Here is a 13,418-nt window from a genome sequence, read left to right on the forward strand (position 1 = left end):
AGCTCTACCCCAGGGGGCTGGCAGCCTCTACCACCTCTTTCTTCCTAGTCCTTTCATCAGCCACAGGCCCGACCCTACTTAACCTCACAGACATCTAGAGTAGGGTTGCCAGAGAACAAAAATACAGGGTGTCCAGTTATACTTGAATTTCAGATAAACAATGAGTAATTTTTTTAGTAGTCCATCTGATGCAACATTTGAGATAAACTTATGCTAAAATAGCACTTGTTGTTCACCTGAAATTCAAATTTAATTGGCCATCTTTATTTTTAAAAATATTTATTTGGGGGCTGGGGTTGTGGCTCAGCAGTAGAGCGCTCGCCTAGCACATGCAAGGCCCTGGGTTCGGTCCTCAGCACCACATAAAAATAAATAAACAAAATAAAGTTAAAAAAATTATTTTTTAGTTGTAGTTGGATACAATACCTTTATTTATTTATTTATTTATTTATTTATTTATTTTTATGTGGTGCTGAGGATTGAACCCAGGGTCTTGCATGTGCTAGGCGAGCGCTCTACTACTGAGCCACAATCCCAGCCCCTTAAAATGGACCTCTTTTATTTTACAACTCTAATCTGGGAGAATAATGCAGGGCATAAGGAGGAGTTCAGCCTCTAGACATAACCAGCTAAAAGAAACTGAGGCTGGATCTAAAGGCAGAAAGTCAAAGTCACTGTCATAGAAAGAGAATGAGCTTGGGAGTAGAGCTGGGTTAGAATCATAGTTGTGATCATAACTGTGCAGCTCAAAACAGGAGGCCCCCTCCCCCCCACCCCCAGAAGAGTAACATCTCACACCCGTTCTCTGTCAAATGTAAATCATCAGGTCTGCCTTGAAGGGCTGGTCAGGCAATTAATTGACATGAGGCACTTTGAGTTTAGTATATGCCCTGGACCGTGGTAGAGATATTATGGTTTCTCCTGGTTCTCTGCTCACCTATCCTCCAGATGTGCTGGAAGGCAGGACATAAGCCAGTGCCTTAACCCTCGTGGGCCCACATTTGCTGCTACAGAAGCTAGCCGTTAGTAATAGGCATTCCTCTAATACTGTTTTTTTCCCTATAATGGGCCACTAAAGTTAATATTTAATCAATGGTAACCACTATGTATTCTAAGGACTCTGCCATTCCTGTGCTGAGGGCCTCCCTTATATTTGGCCCTCACAACACCACAATTATTAATATTTTGCCCATTTCATAATAAGTGGAACTGAGGCCCAGAAGGATTTACCCAAGGACTCATAGCTAAGTGGTGGCACCAGGGTTTGAATCCAAACTGACCTGCTTCCAAAGTCTGTGCTCTTAATAACTAATGATATTATTCTACTTCCCTTGCTTAAGACCCTTGTGGTTTTTCAGGGACAGCCACCATTGACTGAGTCTCTATTACATGTGAGGCTCTTTGTTAGCTTTGTGGGAAAATCCTAGTCCTGGTCTAAAGGTGGGGGCAGCAAGAAAAAAGGAGTCTTTTTCTCTCTGCTGGGAATATCCACACCCACTGTCACTGATGGAGGGTTTGCATATGCCAGGTCCAGTCCTCTACATTTTAATCTTCACAATAACCCTTTGGAATTACTGTCCCAATTTTTCTTGGCTGAGGAAACTGAAATTTAGACAGATCAAGCAAACTGATCAAAGTCACAAGGATGGTATGTGGCAGAGCTAGGACTTGACCTAGGCTATCCCCGTCCAGAGTTAGGCCCACATCTCCTCAATGGATTGTTATAACTTGTTTACTCCAGGCACCCAGAACCCCCAAACCCTCTGCTGATTCTTTAGCCTGGAATCAGGTTCTTTCTGACCAGCTGCAAGACCTGGAAAAACCACACAGAATGATATCCAGTCTCCATCCATGGTGGCTGTGGGAGTCACCTCCAAGCCCCACATTTCCTAACCCACCATACACATTGGCACCACTTACCGCTGGCGGAGGCCAAGATCATGGCTTGCAGCATCTCTGTGTCAAATTGGTTGTTGGGCCAGGTGCCAGTTTCATCACCATTTTGGGAGCTGGGGAGAAAGTGGGATGGTGAGCAGTGTCCCCAGCCTGCCCCATTCATGCCCCTCCTGGCCTGTTCCCAGGGTTTCCAAATGTAGTATCCTATCCCCAATCCATGCCCAAGACCTGCTCCTTTGAGTGAGGTAGGAAGTGCTTGTCCAGTCCTTCAGAAGCCAGATCCCCACAAGTCAGTCACCTAAACCAGCTTATCTATTGTTGCAGATGTAACTAATCAACTGCATCCCCTCTCATCCTTCATGAAAGGACACTGTTTACTGTCAGAGCAAGGAACACCAGACCCTCTTGGGAGGACAGAGAAAGAGGGAATGAGAGAGGATGTCCCAGAGCTCAGAAAGGGGTAGGAATCCAAGAAAACCTAGGGGAGATGCAGGAGGCCTCAGGAGACCCTGGAGCAGGGAGAGAGACATTCTGAAAACTCAAATAAGGTTGCTTCAATGACTTCCTAAGTTCTCAGAATAAAATCCAAGGGCATATAAGAACTTGTCTCTTAAATTTCACGAGAACACCCACCTCCTGCTCTATTCTCTAACACTCTATCATCAAACCTTTTCTCTGGAACTTCCCTGTTCCTCAGGTTCCCACTTGCTGCAAATCCATGGGCAGACACTAATTCCTAGAGTGCCAGCTCACACCCTTTGCCTTGGTAACATGAATAAAATGTACCTGAGGGGAATCCCTAAACCCTGGTTGGGCCAGAGCCTGCTCTGAGGTAGCACAGTCACCCTATTGCACCCAGACAGAGGTGCACTCTACCACAGTGACCTCAGTGAGGTGGGGACTGTGTCTGCCTGCTTCTTAATGAAACACATAACATGAAGCCTGGCATTTGGACCTAATTAGGACTCCTAGAGGCTCTGGATATTGAAAAAACATGAACATCCATAATTTTAAAAAATATTAACTATAAAAGAACCCTAAAGAATTCCAACATAATTTAGATTTCTCCCACAGTGATAATTTCCATCTTTTTAAAAAATATATATTTATTTTCAAGGATCAAATTATCTCAATTTGTGGGGGTGGTGGGATGGGGAAGCAGCCTAGCATACACATGCAATCTGCCTGTTAGGTAACTATTGGCAGCATCTGGCACAGAGAAGCTCCTCAATAAATAGTTGTTGCCTGAATGAATAAATAGTGAAGAGGTCAGGGGACCTCATAGGGATAGATTCCTTTGAGGTAAAAAGAAGGTTCCTTATGGGAAGGGTTTCAGGGCAGACCTTAAAGCTATGAAAGTGAATGTGTAGAGGGAGGGGGGCATTGATGCTCATGGTGGGGTGAGCACCACCAAGAACTTTACAATGTTTGCAAGTTCTGTCCCTGCTTATAATTTCTCCTGATCAGGGACTCCCCATCCCCAAGTAGGTAAACTCAGTGTAAGGCTCAGACAGAGCACATAGCTTCTGTATGTCAGTTCTAAGCCATCATAACAAACATAAGGTTAGAGTGGAGGGCAAAGCAGGAATCTCATTCCTCCCTTTCCAGAGTGGGAAGAGTTGAATTCTGAAGAGTTGAATTCTATTTATTTTATTTGTCTCAACAAGTATTTATTCAACAACTATTATGGATGTTCCAGACACTGGGCTAGGTGCTCATGTGGTAGGCATGAGCATGAAAGAAATAGAACCTCTCTATGGTGCTCATGGTATACATTGAGAGGCTGATATTAAATGATCAAAAAATAATTTAATTGTAATCATGGCAGGTGCAATGGAGGCAAAGAACAGGGGGCTACCAGAATATTTAAGGAGAATCCTGACCTAGTCAAGGTGAGGGAGCTCAGTTATTTTAGGCTTCTCCAAAGAAAAGATACCAAATTTAAATCTGAACAAATTATCCAGGTGACTTGTAGAAGGAATGATTGAAAAGCACCATTTGGTAATTGCTGATATAAAAACAGATTCAGGCAAGGATCATTAGGGAACACTAAAATATTAAAATTGGGTGAAGGGCTGCTGCACATCTCAAAGTACCATCCACAGATTACTTATTAATCACAAATATTTGAAAATATCTTTATAAAGCAGAGTACAGTGGTACCCTCCTGTAGTCCCAGCTACTCTGTAGTCTGGGACAGGAGGATTGCTTGAGCCCAAGAGTTCAAAGCTAGCCTGGGCAACAGAGAGACCATCTCAAAAAATAAAAATACATAAAAGTATCTTTATAATGGAGCGATCTGGGGACATGGCTTTCACCAAGTGGACAAACTTAGCATCACTAATAATGGGACAAACTGACATCAAAGGATGCCCAGCGTGATGCTGTAGGGAACAGAACATCACCCATGAATACCCCACCAACACTGCTTAACCTGAATCTGACCACGAGAAAACAACCAGCAAATCCAGATTGTGGGGCATTTTAAAAGACAATTGGCTGGATTTTTTTAAACTACCTATGTAATCCCAGTGGCTTGGGAGGCTGATGCCGGGCAATCATAAATAAAAGGCCAGTCCAAGCAGCCCAGCAAGACCCCATCTCAAAATTAAGGAAAAAGTAGGGAGGTGGGGATGTGGGTCATTGACAAAATGCCTCTGGGTTCCATCCCTAGTACCAGAAAGGAAGGGGGGAGGGGCGAGGAAGAAGCAGCAAGAAGGGGGGAGGTTATTCTAAATTAAAAGAGAAGGACATGGCAACCAAATGCAATTCATGTTCCTTGAATGAATCCTGCATTTTAAAGAAAAGATAGAATAAAAGGACATATTGGAGTTGGGTGCAGTGGTGCACACCTATAATCCCAGCAGCTCAGGAAGCTGAGACAGGAGAATCACGAGTTCAAAGCCAGCTTCAGCAACGTGAGATGCTAATAAGCCACTCAATAGGGCTGGGGATGTGGCTCAGTGGTTGAGTGCTCCTGAGTTCAGTCTCTGGCCCCCCCTACAAAAAGGACATATTGGAAATATTTATGAAAATCTGCTAGTAGACTGTGCATTATTGTATTAATGTTAAATTCCTCAAATGTGATCATTTCTTTGTGGCTGATATAGGAGTTCTAGGAGATATATACTGAAGTATCAAATGTCATGATGCCTTCAACTTTTATATGGTTCAGAAAAAATAATGCATGTGTATGTGTGTCTACATGTAGAAAGATAAAATAAAGGTGCAAAATTTTAACAGTTGATTAATCTAGGTAAAAAGAGTAAGGGTATTCTGATGTTCATCATACCATTCCTTCAACTTTTTGATAGGTTTGAGACATTTCAAAATTAACAAGTTGAAGGGTAAAAATAACTCACCTTAGGAGAGGTGTAGTGTTGACAGATAGAACTTTCCAGGCAGAGAGAGTAACCCTTCCTAAACCTCTGAGGAGCTTGGTGAAAGGAGCATGATGAATTCAAAGGACTATGAAAGAGTCACTGTGGCTACCACAGGGGTATCAGTCCAAGGTGGCAGAGTGGACACTAAAGATTTTGGTCTCATCCTCAGAACTCTGGGAAGCTGCTAAGGTATTTAAAAGGGGATTTGCCATGATATAGGATTTATGTATTTATTTATTTATTTGGTACCAGGGATTGAATCCAGAGGCATTCAACCACTGAGTCACATCCCCAGCCCTTTTTTCTGTTTTTGAGACAGGGTCTTGCTATCTTGCTTAGGGCCTCACTAAGTTACTGAGGCTGGTTTTGAACTTGTGGTCCTCCTGCCTTAGCCTCTGGAGACACTGGGATTACAGGGGTGCCCCACTGCTCAGTGGGATTTATATATTTAAAAATCACTTTTGAAAGTAGCAAGTATGGGGCTGGGGATGTGGCTCAAGCGGTAGCGCGCTCGCCTGGTGTGCGTGCGGCCCGGGTTCGATCCTCAGCACCACATACCAACAAAGATGTTGTGTCCGCCGAGAACTAAAAAATAAATATTAAAAAAAAATTCTTTCTCTCTCTCTCTCTCTCTCTCTCTCTCTCTCTCTCTCTCTCTCTCTCTCCTCTCTCACTCTCTCTTTAAAAAAAAAAAAAAAAAGTAGCAAGTATGGAGTTTCTCCTGGAAGGACAGAAGCCCAGAGATGAGGTCTCAGCCACCTGTCTCCATGCAAATCTAGCAGTCCTCACTTCTAGCTTGACTGAGCTCTCAGGCAGGGAACCCAAGTGAAGGGGCCTAAAATGGGCATTAATTGGAGAGAGCAGGGAAGGAAGGCAGCAGGGAGGACAGTCTGGCTTAGAGGAGATGGCAGGGGTCAGACACCACAGGTTAGGAGGACAGTCCATGGTGTTGAGGGAATAAAGATGAGTAGAAGGGTGGCCTGGAACCATGGTGGGCTGGATCATAAGGAAGTTTCTTGGGAACTGGTTGAAGGCTAGAAGCCAAACAGGTGGCAGGCCACCAGATGTCTGATGCTAGACAAGAGATAAGCAGAAAGGGAGAGACTTCTTTTTTAGTCATTTAATGAGAGCTCTGTTTTCTGAGTACTGGGCCAACTAGATTATGTATTTATTATCTACTTCATCCTCAGAACGCCCCAGCAGATAAGAGTTATGATTATCCCTGTTTCTTGGCAGAAGAAATCAGGGTTCACATCCTTTCCAAATCACACAGCTAGAACCCAGAAAAATATACTTAGGTGAATTATATATTCATGCTTTTTGACAGAACAAATAAAAACCTTCAGAGAGGTACATATGAAAATGTCAATGGTTGAATGATTAAATTGTCATTAAAAAAATAAAAGTAGACCTAATATGAGTGTAAAGCTGTGATCTTATATATAACAACAAACCAGGCTTCAAAACAAGGAAGTCCTGGAGCCCTAGCAGCAGATGTAGGGGTTTCTTTAAGAATTTGGGGAAAAGTTAAAAATAAAAAATGGAGAAGACTAACTACATTTGATTGATCATTTTCTAATCACCTGCTATGTGCCAAGGTCTGTGACAGGTCCTAGAATTTTGAGGTAAAAGATACAGTTCTTGCCCTAAGGAGTTTGTATTCTGGTATGCTGGGGGAGGGATATGAGGGAGTATCTCATAGGCTGGACTATAATAAAATATTTCCTATGAGATACTATAATAAAAAAAGTGAGAAATCTGGGAAAGTCACCCTGACAAATAGTCTGGATTTAACTGTGGTTAAATCTAAATGCAGTACTGGGGTTGTGGCTCAGTGGTAGAGCACTTGCATAGCACACAAGAAGCACTGGGTTCAATCCTCAGCACCACATACAAATGAAAGAAAGGAAAGAAAGGAAGAAAAAAAGAAAGAAAGAAAGAAAGAAAGGTACTGTGTCTATCTACAACTAAAAAGAACAATATTTTTTTTTAAAGAGAGAGTGAGAGAGGAGAGAGAGAGAGAGAGAGAGAGAGAGAGAGAGAAGAATTTTTAATATTTATTTTTTAGTTCTCGGCGGACACAACATCTTTGTATGTGGTGCTGAGGATTGAACCCGGGTCGCACGCACGCCAGGCGAGCACGCTACCGCTTGAGCCACATCCCCAGCCCAAGAACAATATTTTTAAAAAATGTAAATGCATGTGTATTTTTTTAACATGGCATCTGAAAATACACATACATGTCCATATGAGGGGCTATTATGCAACGATTAAATCACTTTGCAGAATTTTTATGGACATGGGGAAATTCTCCTGATATATTACAAAGAAGAAAAAAGGCTATAATAGTGGTACACAGGATGACTTAATTATTATTATTATTATTATTATTTTTCTTGGTACTGGGGATTAAACTCAGTAGCACTCAGCCACTGAGCCACATCCCCAGCTCTATTTTATATTTTATTTAGGAACAGGGTCTCACTGAGTTGCTTAGTGCCTTGCCTTTGCTGAGGCTGGCTTTGAACTCTCAGCCACCTGGGCCACTGGGATGGGCATGCACCACTGCACCCAGCTCCAGCCCTTTTTTATATTTTATTTAGAGACAGAGTCTACAATAAGTTGCTTAGGGCCTTCCTAAATTGCTGAGGCTGGCTTTGAACTCATGATCCTCCTGCCTCAGCTTCCCAAGCTGCTGGGATTACTGTGCTCGGCCCCTAATTACTATTTTAAAAAACAGTAAGAAAAGCTGGGTTCATGCTGGTAATCCTAGCAACTCAGGAGGCTGAGGCAGAAGGATAGCGAGTTTGAGGCCAGCCTCAAGTTGCAAGGCTCTTGAGGGACCTGGATTCAGTCCCAGTACCAAAAAAAAAAAAAAAAAGGTAGGAAATATGCCAGCTGATTCGGAACAAAAGTTCTTAATATTCTCTAAGTGTCAACAAGTTTGTGATAATGGGACTTTCTAGAAAAAAATGGGTAATATCAGTAGAATCGGGAAAGAGGTTCAGGGGAGGCTTCTAGGAAGAGGTGATGGTTGAGATATGGCTATGAGAAGTACTGGGCAATTTGTGTTTTCTTCTACCCACCCGCCCTGTCCAGGCCATACACTTGCCCTGAAGCAGAAGTACAAAATACATTGTGAAAAATATATTTAGGTGAATTATATATTTAAGATTTTTGACTGCACAAATAAAAACCTTCAGAGAGGTTCATATGAAAATGTCAATGGTTGAATGACCAACTTATCATTAAAAAAAAGATATATACTACCATAGATATGAAAATTTGTGCTGTATATGTGTAATAAGAATTGTAATGCATTCTGCTGCCATTTTTTTAAAAAATCAATAAAAAAAGAAAGAAAGAAAGAAAGAAAGAAAGAAAGAAAGAAAGAAAGAGGAGAAACTTTCACATTGAAAGGGTTTAGGTATTAAGTGACATTCAACCAAATACAAAAGTGATCTTAAAAATAGGCTGGGCATGGAGGAGCATGCCTATAATCCCAGTGGTTCAGGAGGCTGAGGCAGGAGGATCACGAGTTCAAAGCCAGCCTCAGCAAGTTAGCGAGGCCCTAAGCAACTCAGTGAGTCCCTGTCTCTAGATAAAATATTAAAAAGGGCTAGGGATGTGGCTCAGAGGTTAAGTGCCCCTGGGTTCAATCCTGGGCAACACACACACACACACACACACACACACACACATACACACAGACACAAATCATCTACTAACGATAGTGAAGACACAGATTAAATTATATGATGTCTAAGATCTGCTTCAAGGTTATCCAAAGTAGGTACTTGATGCAAGATAGGGCATTAATTAGAACTCAAGAGCAGTTTCATAGAGGTTCATCACACCATCTTTCCACTTTTGTATGTATTTAAAATTTTCCTTGTTATAAAAAGGTAGAGCCAGGCATGGTGGCACATGCCTGTAATCCCAGTGGCTTGGAGAATCAAACATTTGAAGCCAGCCTCCACCACTTAATGAGGCTGTAAGCAATCTAGTAAGACTCTGTCTCAAAATAAATAAATAAATAAAAAGGGCTAGGGATGGCTCAGTGGTTAAGCATCTTTTGATTCAATCCCTGATACCAAAAAAAAAAAGTGGGGGGGAGGGGATTGCAGTTGTAGCTCAGTGGTAAAGAATTTTCCTAGCATGTATGTGTGGCTCTGAGTTCTATCCCTATTACTGTACCAAAAAATAAAGTTAGTAGTGGTTCTCTGTAGGTTATAAAATTATGGGTGGTTTCTCTTTAGATTTTTTTTCTATTTCTCATGTTCCTACAATGAGCATTTTTTTTTTAATGAGAAAAAAACAGTCTGATATTTGTTTGCTGACTGACTGCTCAATCTGAGAGAAAGCAGAAAAAATGTGTCTCAGAGGAGGAATGGAAGGGGATTCAGAGTTGGGAAATGGTAGTGTGGAACCATCAGAAGAAAACAGAGTGGAGGGCAGTGGAAGCCAAATAAGGACTTTCTCTGCCTTGCAGAGTTTGAGAACAGCTGAGATTATGGCTTGGAAGAGAGAGATGGTTTGCTGGTCTCAAAGCTTGGGACAACAGCTGTTGGGATCAGAAGCAAAGGTTGATCTGAGAAGGGATCATAGTGGGGAGGAGGAGCACCTAGCAAGCAAAGACTTCAGAATGAGAGTCCACTTTTGCCTAGACATTGTGACCTAGTGGTGGCTTGAACTTGAGTCAGGTTTATTGAAGAACTCTGACATTGGCTCTGTTCTGAACCTGGTGTGCCTGACCAGATGGGCTGAAGAGCAATGGGCAAGAAAGTAGAAAGGGGTTGGGGCAGAGAAGCAGTGGAGGGCTGAAATCACGGTTAGATTGTTCACTTTGGAGCTGAATCAGAAATGTTAGTCTCCACATCAGCAAGTTGACTCAGGAAGGGAGAGCTCCTCAGCCTTCTCCTCCATCTCCTCAAGAGCTTCCCCCATAGATCCCAGGCCACTGAGCTTCTCGTATCGTATGATGAGAAAGGACTTGAAGCAGAGGCAAGGTGCTCAACCCAGAGGATATATGAGAGGCTTCTAGGTCCATCAGTGACTTCTGGTTCAGGGCCAGTGTATGGGCTGGGGGTGGGTAGAAGAAAACACAAATTGCCCAGTACTTCTCATTACCATATCTCAAACATCCTCTCTTCCTAAAAGCCTTCCCTGATCCTCTTTCCTGATTATACTGACATTACCCATTTTTTTCTATAAAGTCCTATGATTTGTAACTAGATTTTTTGGGTGGGAGGGGTACTGGAGATTGAACCCAGGAGTGCTTAACAATGGAGCCTCATCCCCAGCCTTTTTTGTAAATCGAATTTCATTTTAATTTTTTTTAATTTGAGACAAGGTCTTGCTAAGTTCCTTAGGACCTTGCTAAATTGCTAAGTCTGGTCTTGAACTTGCAATCCTCCTACTCAGTCTCTGGAGTCACTGGGATTACAGGCATGTGCCCTGCGCCCAGCTTGTAATAGATTTTTTTTTTAATTTAGTGTGATTTATTGTCAATATTCTCTCTTCTCCTGGCCTGAACATTTATGAGTTCAAGGATAATGTCTGCTTGTTCACTCTTAGAGTCCAGTGTTAGCACAGGGCCTGAGTCAGAGTAAATGCTCAATTGATATTTGTTGAATGAATATGGGGAGGTTAGGCAAGTGGGGAGAAGGGAAATCACTGGGGTCAAGGGAAGGACAAGGGCAGGGCAAATCTTCCAGTTTGCACCATTCAGGGGGCCCTCTGGGAAGTGCTTTGCATTCCTGGTGCTAGTGACAGGACTGTGCATGCCCAGGAATTGAAATCTGTGTTGCATGCCAAGGCCTCCTGTGTTCTTCTGGAAGTGAGGGCTTAGTTGGTGAGGAGAGGGGGAGAATGGAAGCACAGAAGCTCAGCATCTTAGCTTCTGGGAAAACATGGGCTGGGGAGGCAGCCCAAGCCCCAGCCTCATCTCCAGGGTTCTTTGGACAGATTCCTCTTAGCTCCAGGCTTCTACTGGGGAGGTCTGGCCCAGAGCCCATCCCCACTCCCCACAGACCACAAGAAGGTCTTTCTGCTGAAGTCCCCACCCCCAACCCACAGGGGGTTCCTGTCTCAGCTGGAATTCAGACCTGATTGAAATGAGCAGCTGGAGCAGACTGGATGGGAGGGTGACTAGTGGGGAGCAGGGATCAAAGGCTCTTGTGTGTGAGGGGCAGGGAGAGGGGGTGCCGGAGTGTGCTGGTTTGCCCACAAGCATAAAGAAATGAGGCAGAGACAGAAGGGACTCATGAAAGAGAGACAGAGAAAGATAAAGAAAATGTAGCAGAGAAAGCAACTGGGAAGCAGAGAGGAAGAAGAGAAGAGAAGTTGGGGGCGGGGGGCACGGACACAGAACAGAGAATAAAGTGGAAATCACGAGGGACAGGAACAAGGAGAGTGCTGATAGAAGAGCACAAGGTCACGAGGTCACTAGGCAATTGTGGGAGATGGAGACACAGAAAAGAGGTCAAGGACAAGTTTAGGAAGGCAGAGACAGAAAGGAGAAATAAAGACTGAACTTAAGGAAGGAGTCACATTTATTCTTTCCTTCTACATTTGTTGAACATTCCAACATGGCAGGCACATAATGCAAGGTAAAAATCAATCGGTGCAAGCAGACACGTATGATAGGGTCCGAGATGTAGCAGTAAAGACAGAACCCGAGATAAAGACCAGGAAAGGGAAAGCTAAGATTGGAGTTAGAGACTGAGGGGAGGACACAGAGATAAGAGACAGTGACAGAGAAAGAGACTTAAGAGGAGGCAGACACAAAATTCTCCCAGGCAAAGAGGGCACAATGAGTGGAACCCAGGGTGCAGCTGGAGGAGAACCTGGATGAGGGAGACCTGCCCGGGCTCGCCCTAGGGTGGCTTTCCCTCCTCAGTCCCATCTCCAACTGTGCTGCCTCTACTTTCCCTCCCCCTGCCATCACTCTTCCTAGCAGGCTCTGGAGGAGGTTCTAAGTGCTGACAGCCTCCTCCTGCCCCTCCTCTTGACCCATGTTTCTCTGCCTAAACTCCAGGTCAGGATGGAGCCCAGCTCAACTCAGAGAAGAGGAATGCAGGTGATAGACAGGCATAAAACGCCTCCCTTCCATCCACAGGCGACTTTAAGACCATCCTTTGGTCCCATGGAGCCCTCAGGAGATTGGAACATGTGCATGTGATGGGGAGAAGGGAGGGGTGAGTGTGCATTCAGCTTCCAAAATAGGGCAGGTGCCTCTCCCTTCCGGGTCTGTGTACCAGCCCCCAATACATCAAAACCTCGATGCTGAGATCTCGGAAGAAGGAAAGACACCATTTGTAGCAAATGCCAAGCCCTCCCCCATCTCCTCCCACATCATCACTGAGAAAAATGCCGCAGAGAAGAGGGTGGGCTGGAGAATCAGTCACCTACCCGCTGGTGCCGGGTCTCTGGGCCTGAGAGAAACGCCAGTCCGTGTTGGGTGGGGCTTGCTGTGGAGAAAACAGAGGGAAAGAAGCTGAGTATCCATACCCCAGGTCCCTCTCAGAGGTCTGAGGTACCAGAAATGAAATGACATATTTATCTGTCACAGTGAGGAAACTTTGATTTTTTTTTTTAAGCTTTCCTTTTTCCCTGTCTCCAGACTCAGGACTTTGGGGCCCAAATTCAAGGACTGAAAGTATCTTCTGTGGTACTGGAGGGAGCAGTGCAGAGAAGGCTCCTAAAAGTGGCAAAAGAGGCTTTTAGATTAGAATCCCACCAGCCCTAGAATGAAGTTATCCAGCCCTTCAGCTGGGAACAAAGCATCCTCCGCAGCAAGATGGCTGCGGCTCTGGGTAACCCTTTTCATGCCAAGTTGTGCAGCGACACATTTAGAGAGACACCTCGTCCAGGCCCTTGGCTCTCAAGTATCTCTTCCCACAGCTAAATACATTATTAATTTAGGAGTCATGCCAGACAGGGCCTTTGCTAGGGATCCAAGCCCTGGGACAACTCTCGCCCTCAGAACTCCATGCCAGACAATGGCCTGTGACTGAGAAGAGAACAAGGCTTCTCTGTCTGGAACAGAGAAAATGGCTGGGATGGAGCCCAGAGAGATCAAGCTCCCACAGCTTCCAAGCAATGCCAACTAAATCTGCAGGGCTCCCAGAGGGGTTG

General features: G+C 44.0%; 1 protein-coding gene across 1 annotated transcript in view; it reads right to left on the reverse strand.

The window, feature by feature from the left end:
- Positions 1-13,418, reverse strand: part of LOC308654234 (uncharacterized protein) — a 151,748-nt gene that overhangs the window by 5,087 nt on the left and 133,243 nt on the right. The window contains exons 12-13 of the mRNA XM_081303417.1: positions 12,693-12,751; positions 1,921-2,009 (exon numbers count right to left, since the gene is read on the reverse strand). Coding sequence (XP_081159543.1) covers positions 1,921-2,009; positions 12,693-12,751 — 148 coding nt within the window. The remainder of the gene's footprint in view (positions 1-1,920; positions 2,010-12,692; positions 12,752-13,418) is intronic.

The sequence above is a fragment of the Spermophilus citellus genome, assembly GCF_964194105.1.
Source record: "Spermophilus citellus genome assembly, chromosome: 1".
Lineage (NCBI taxonomy): Eukaryota > Metazoa > Chordata > Mammalia > Rodentia > Sciuridae > Spermophilus > Spermophilus citellus.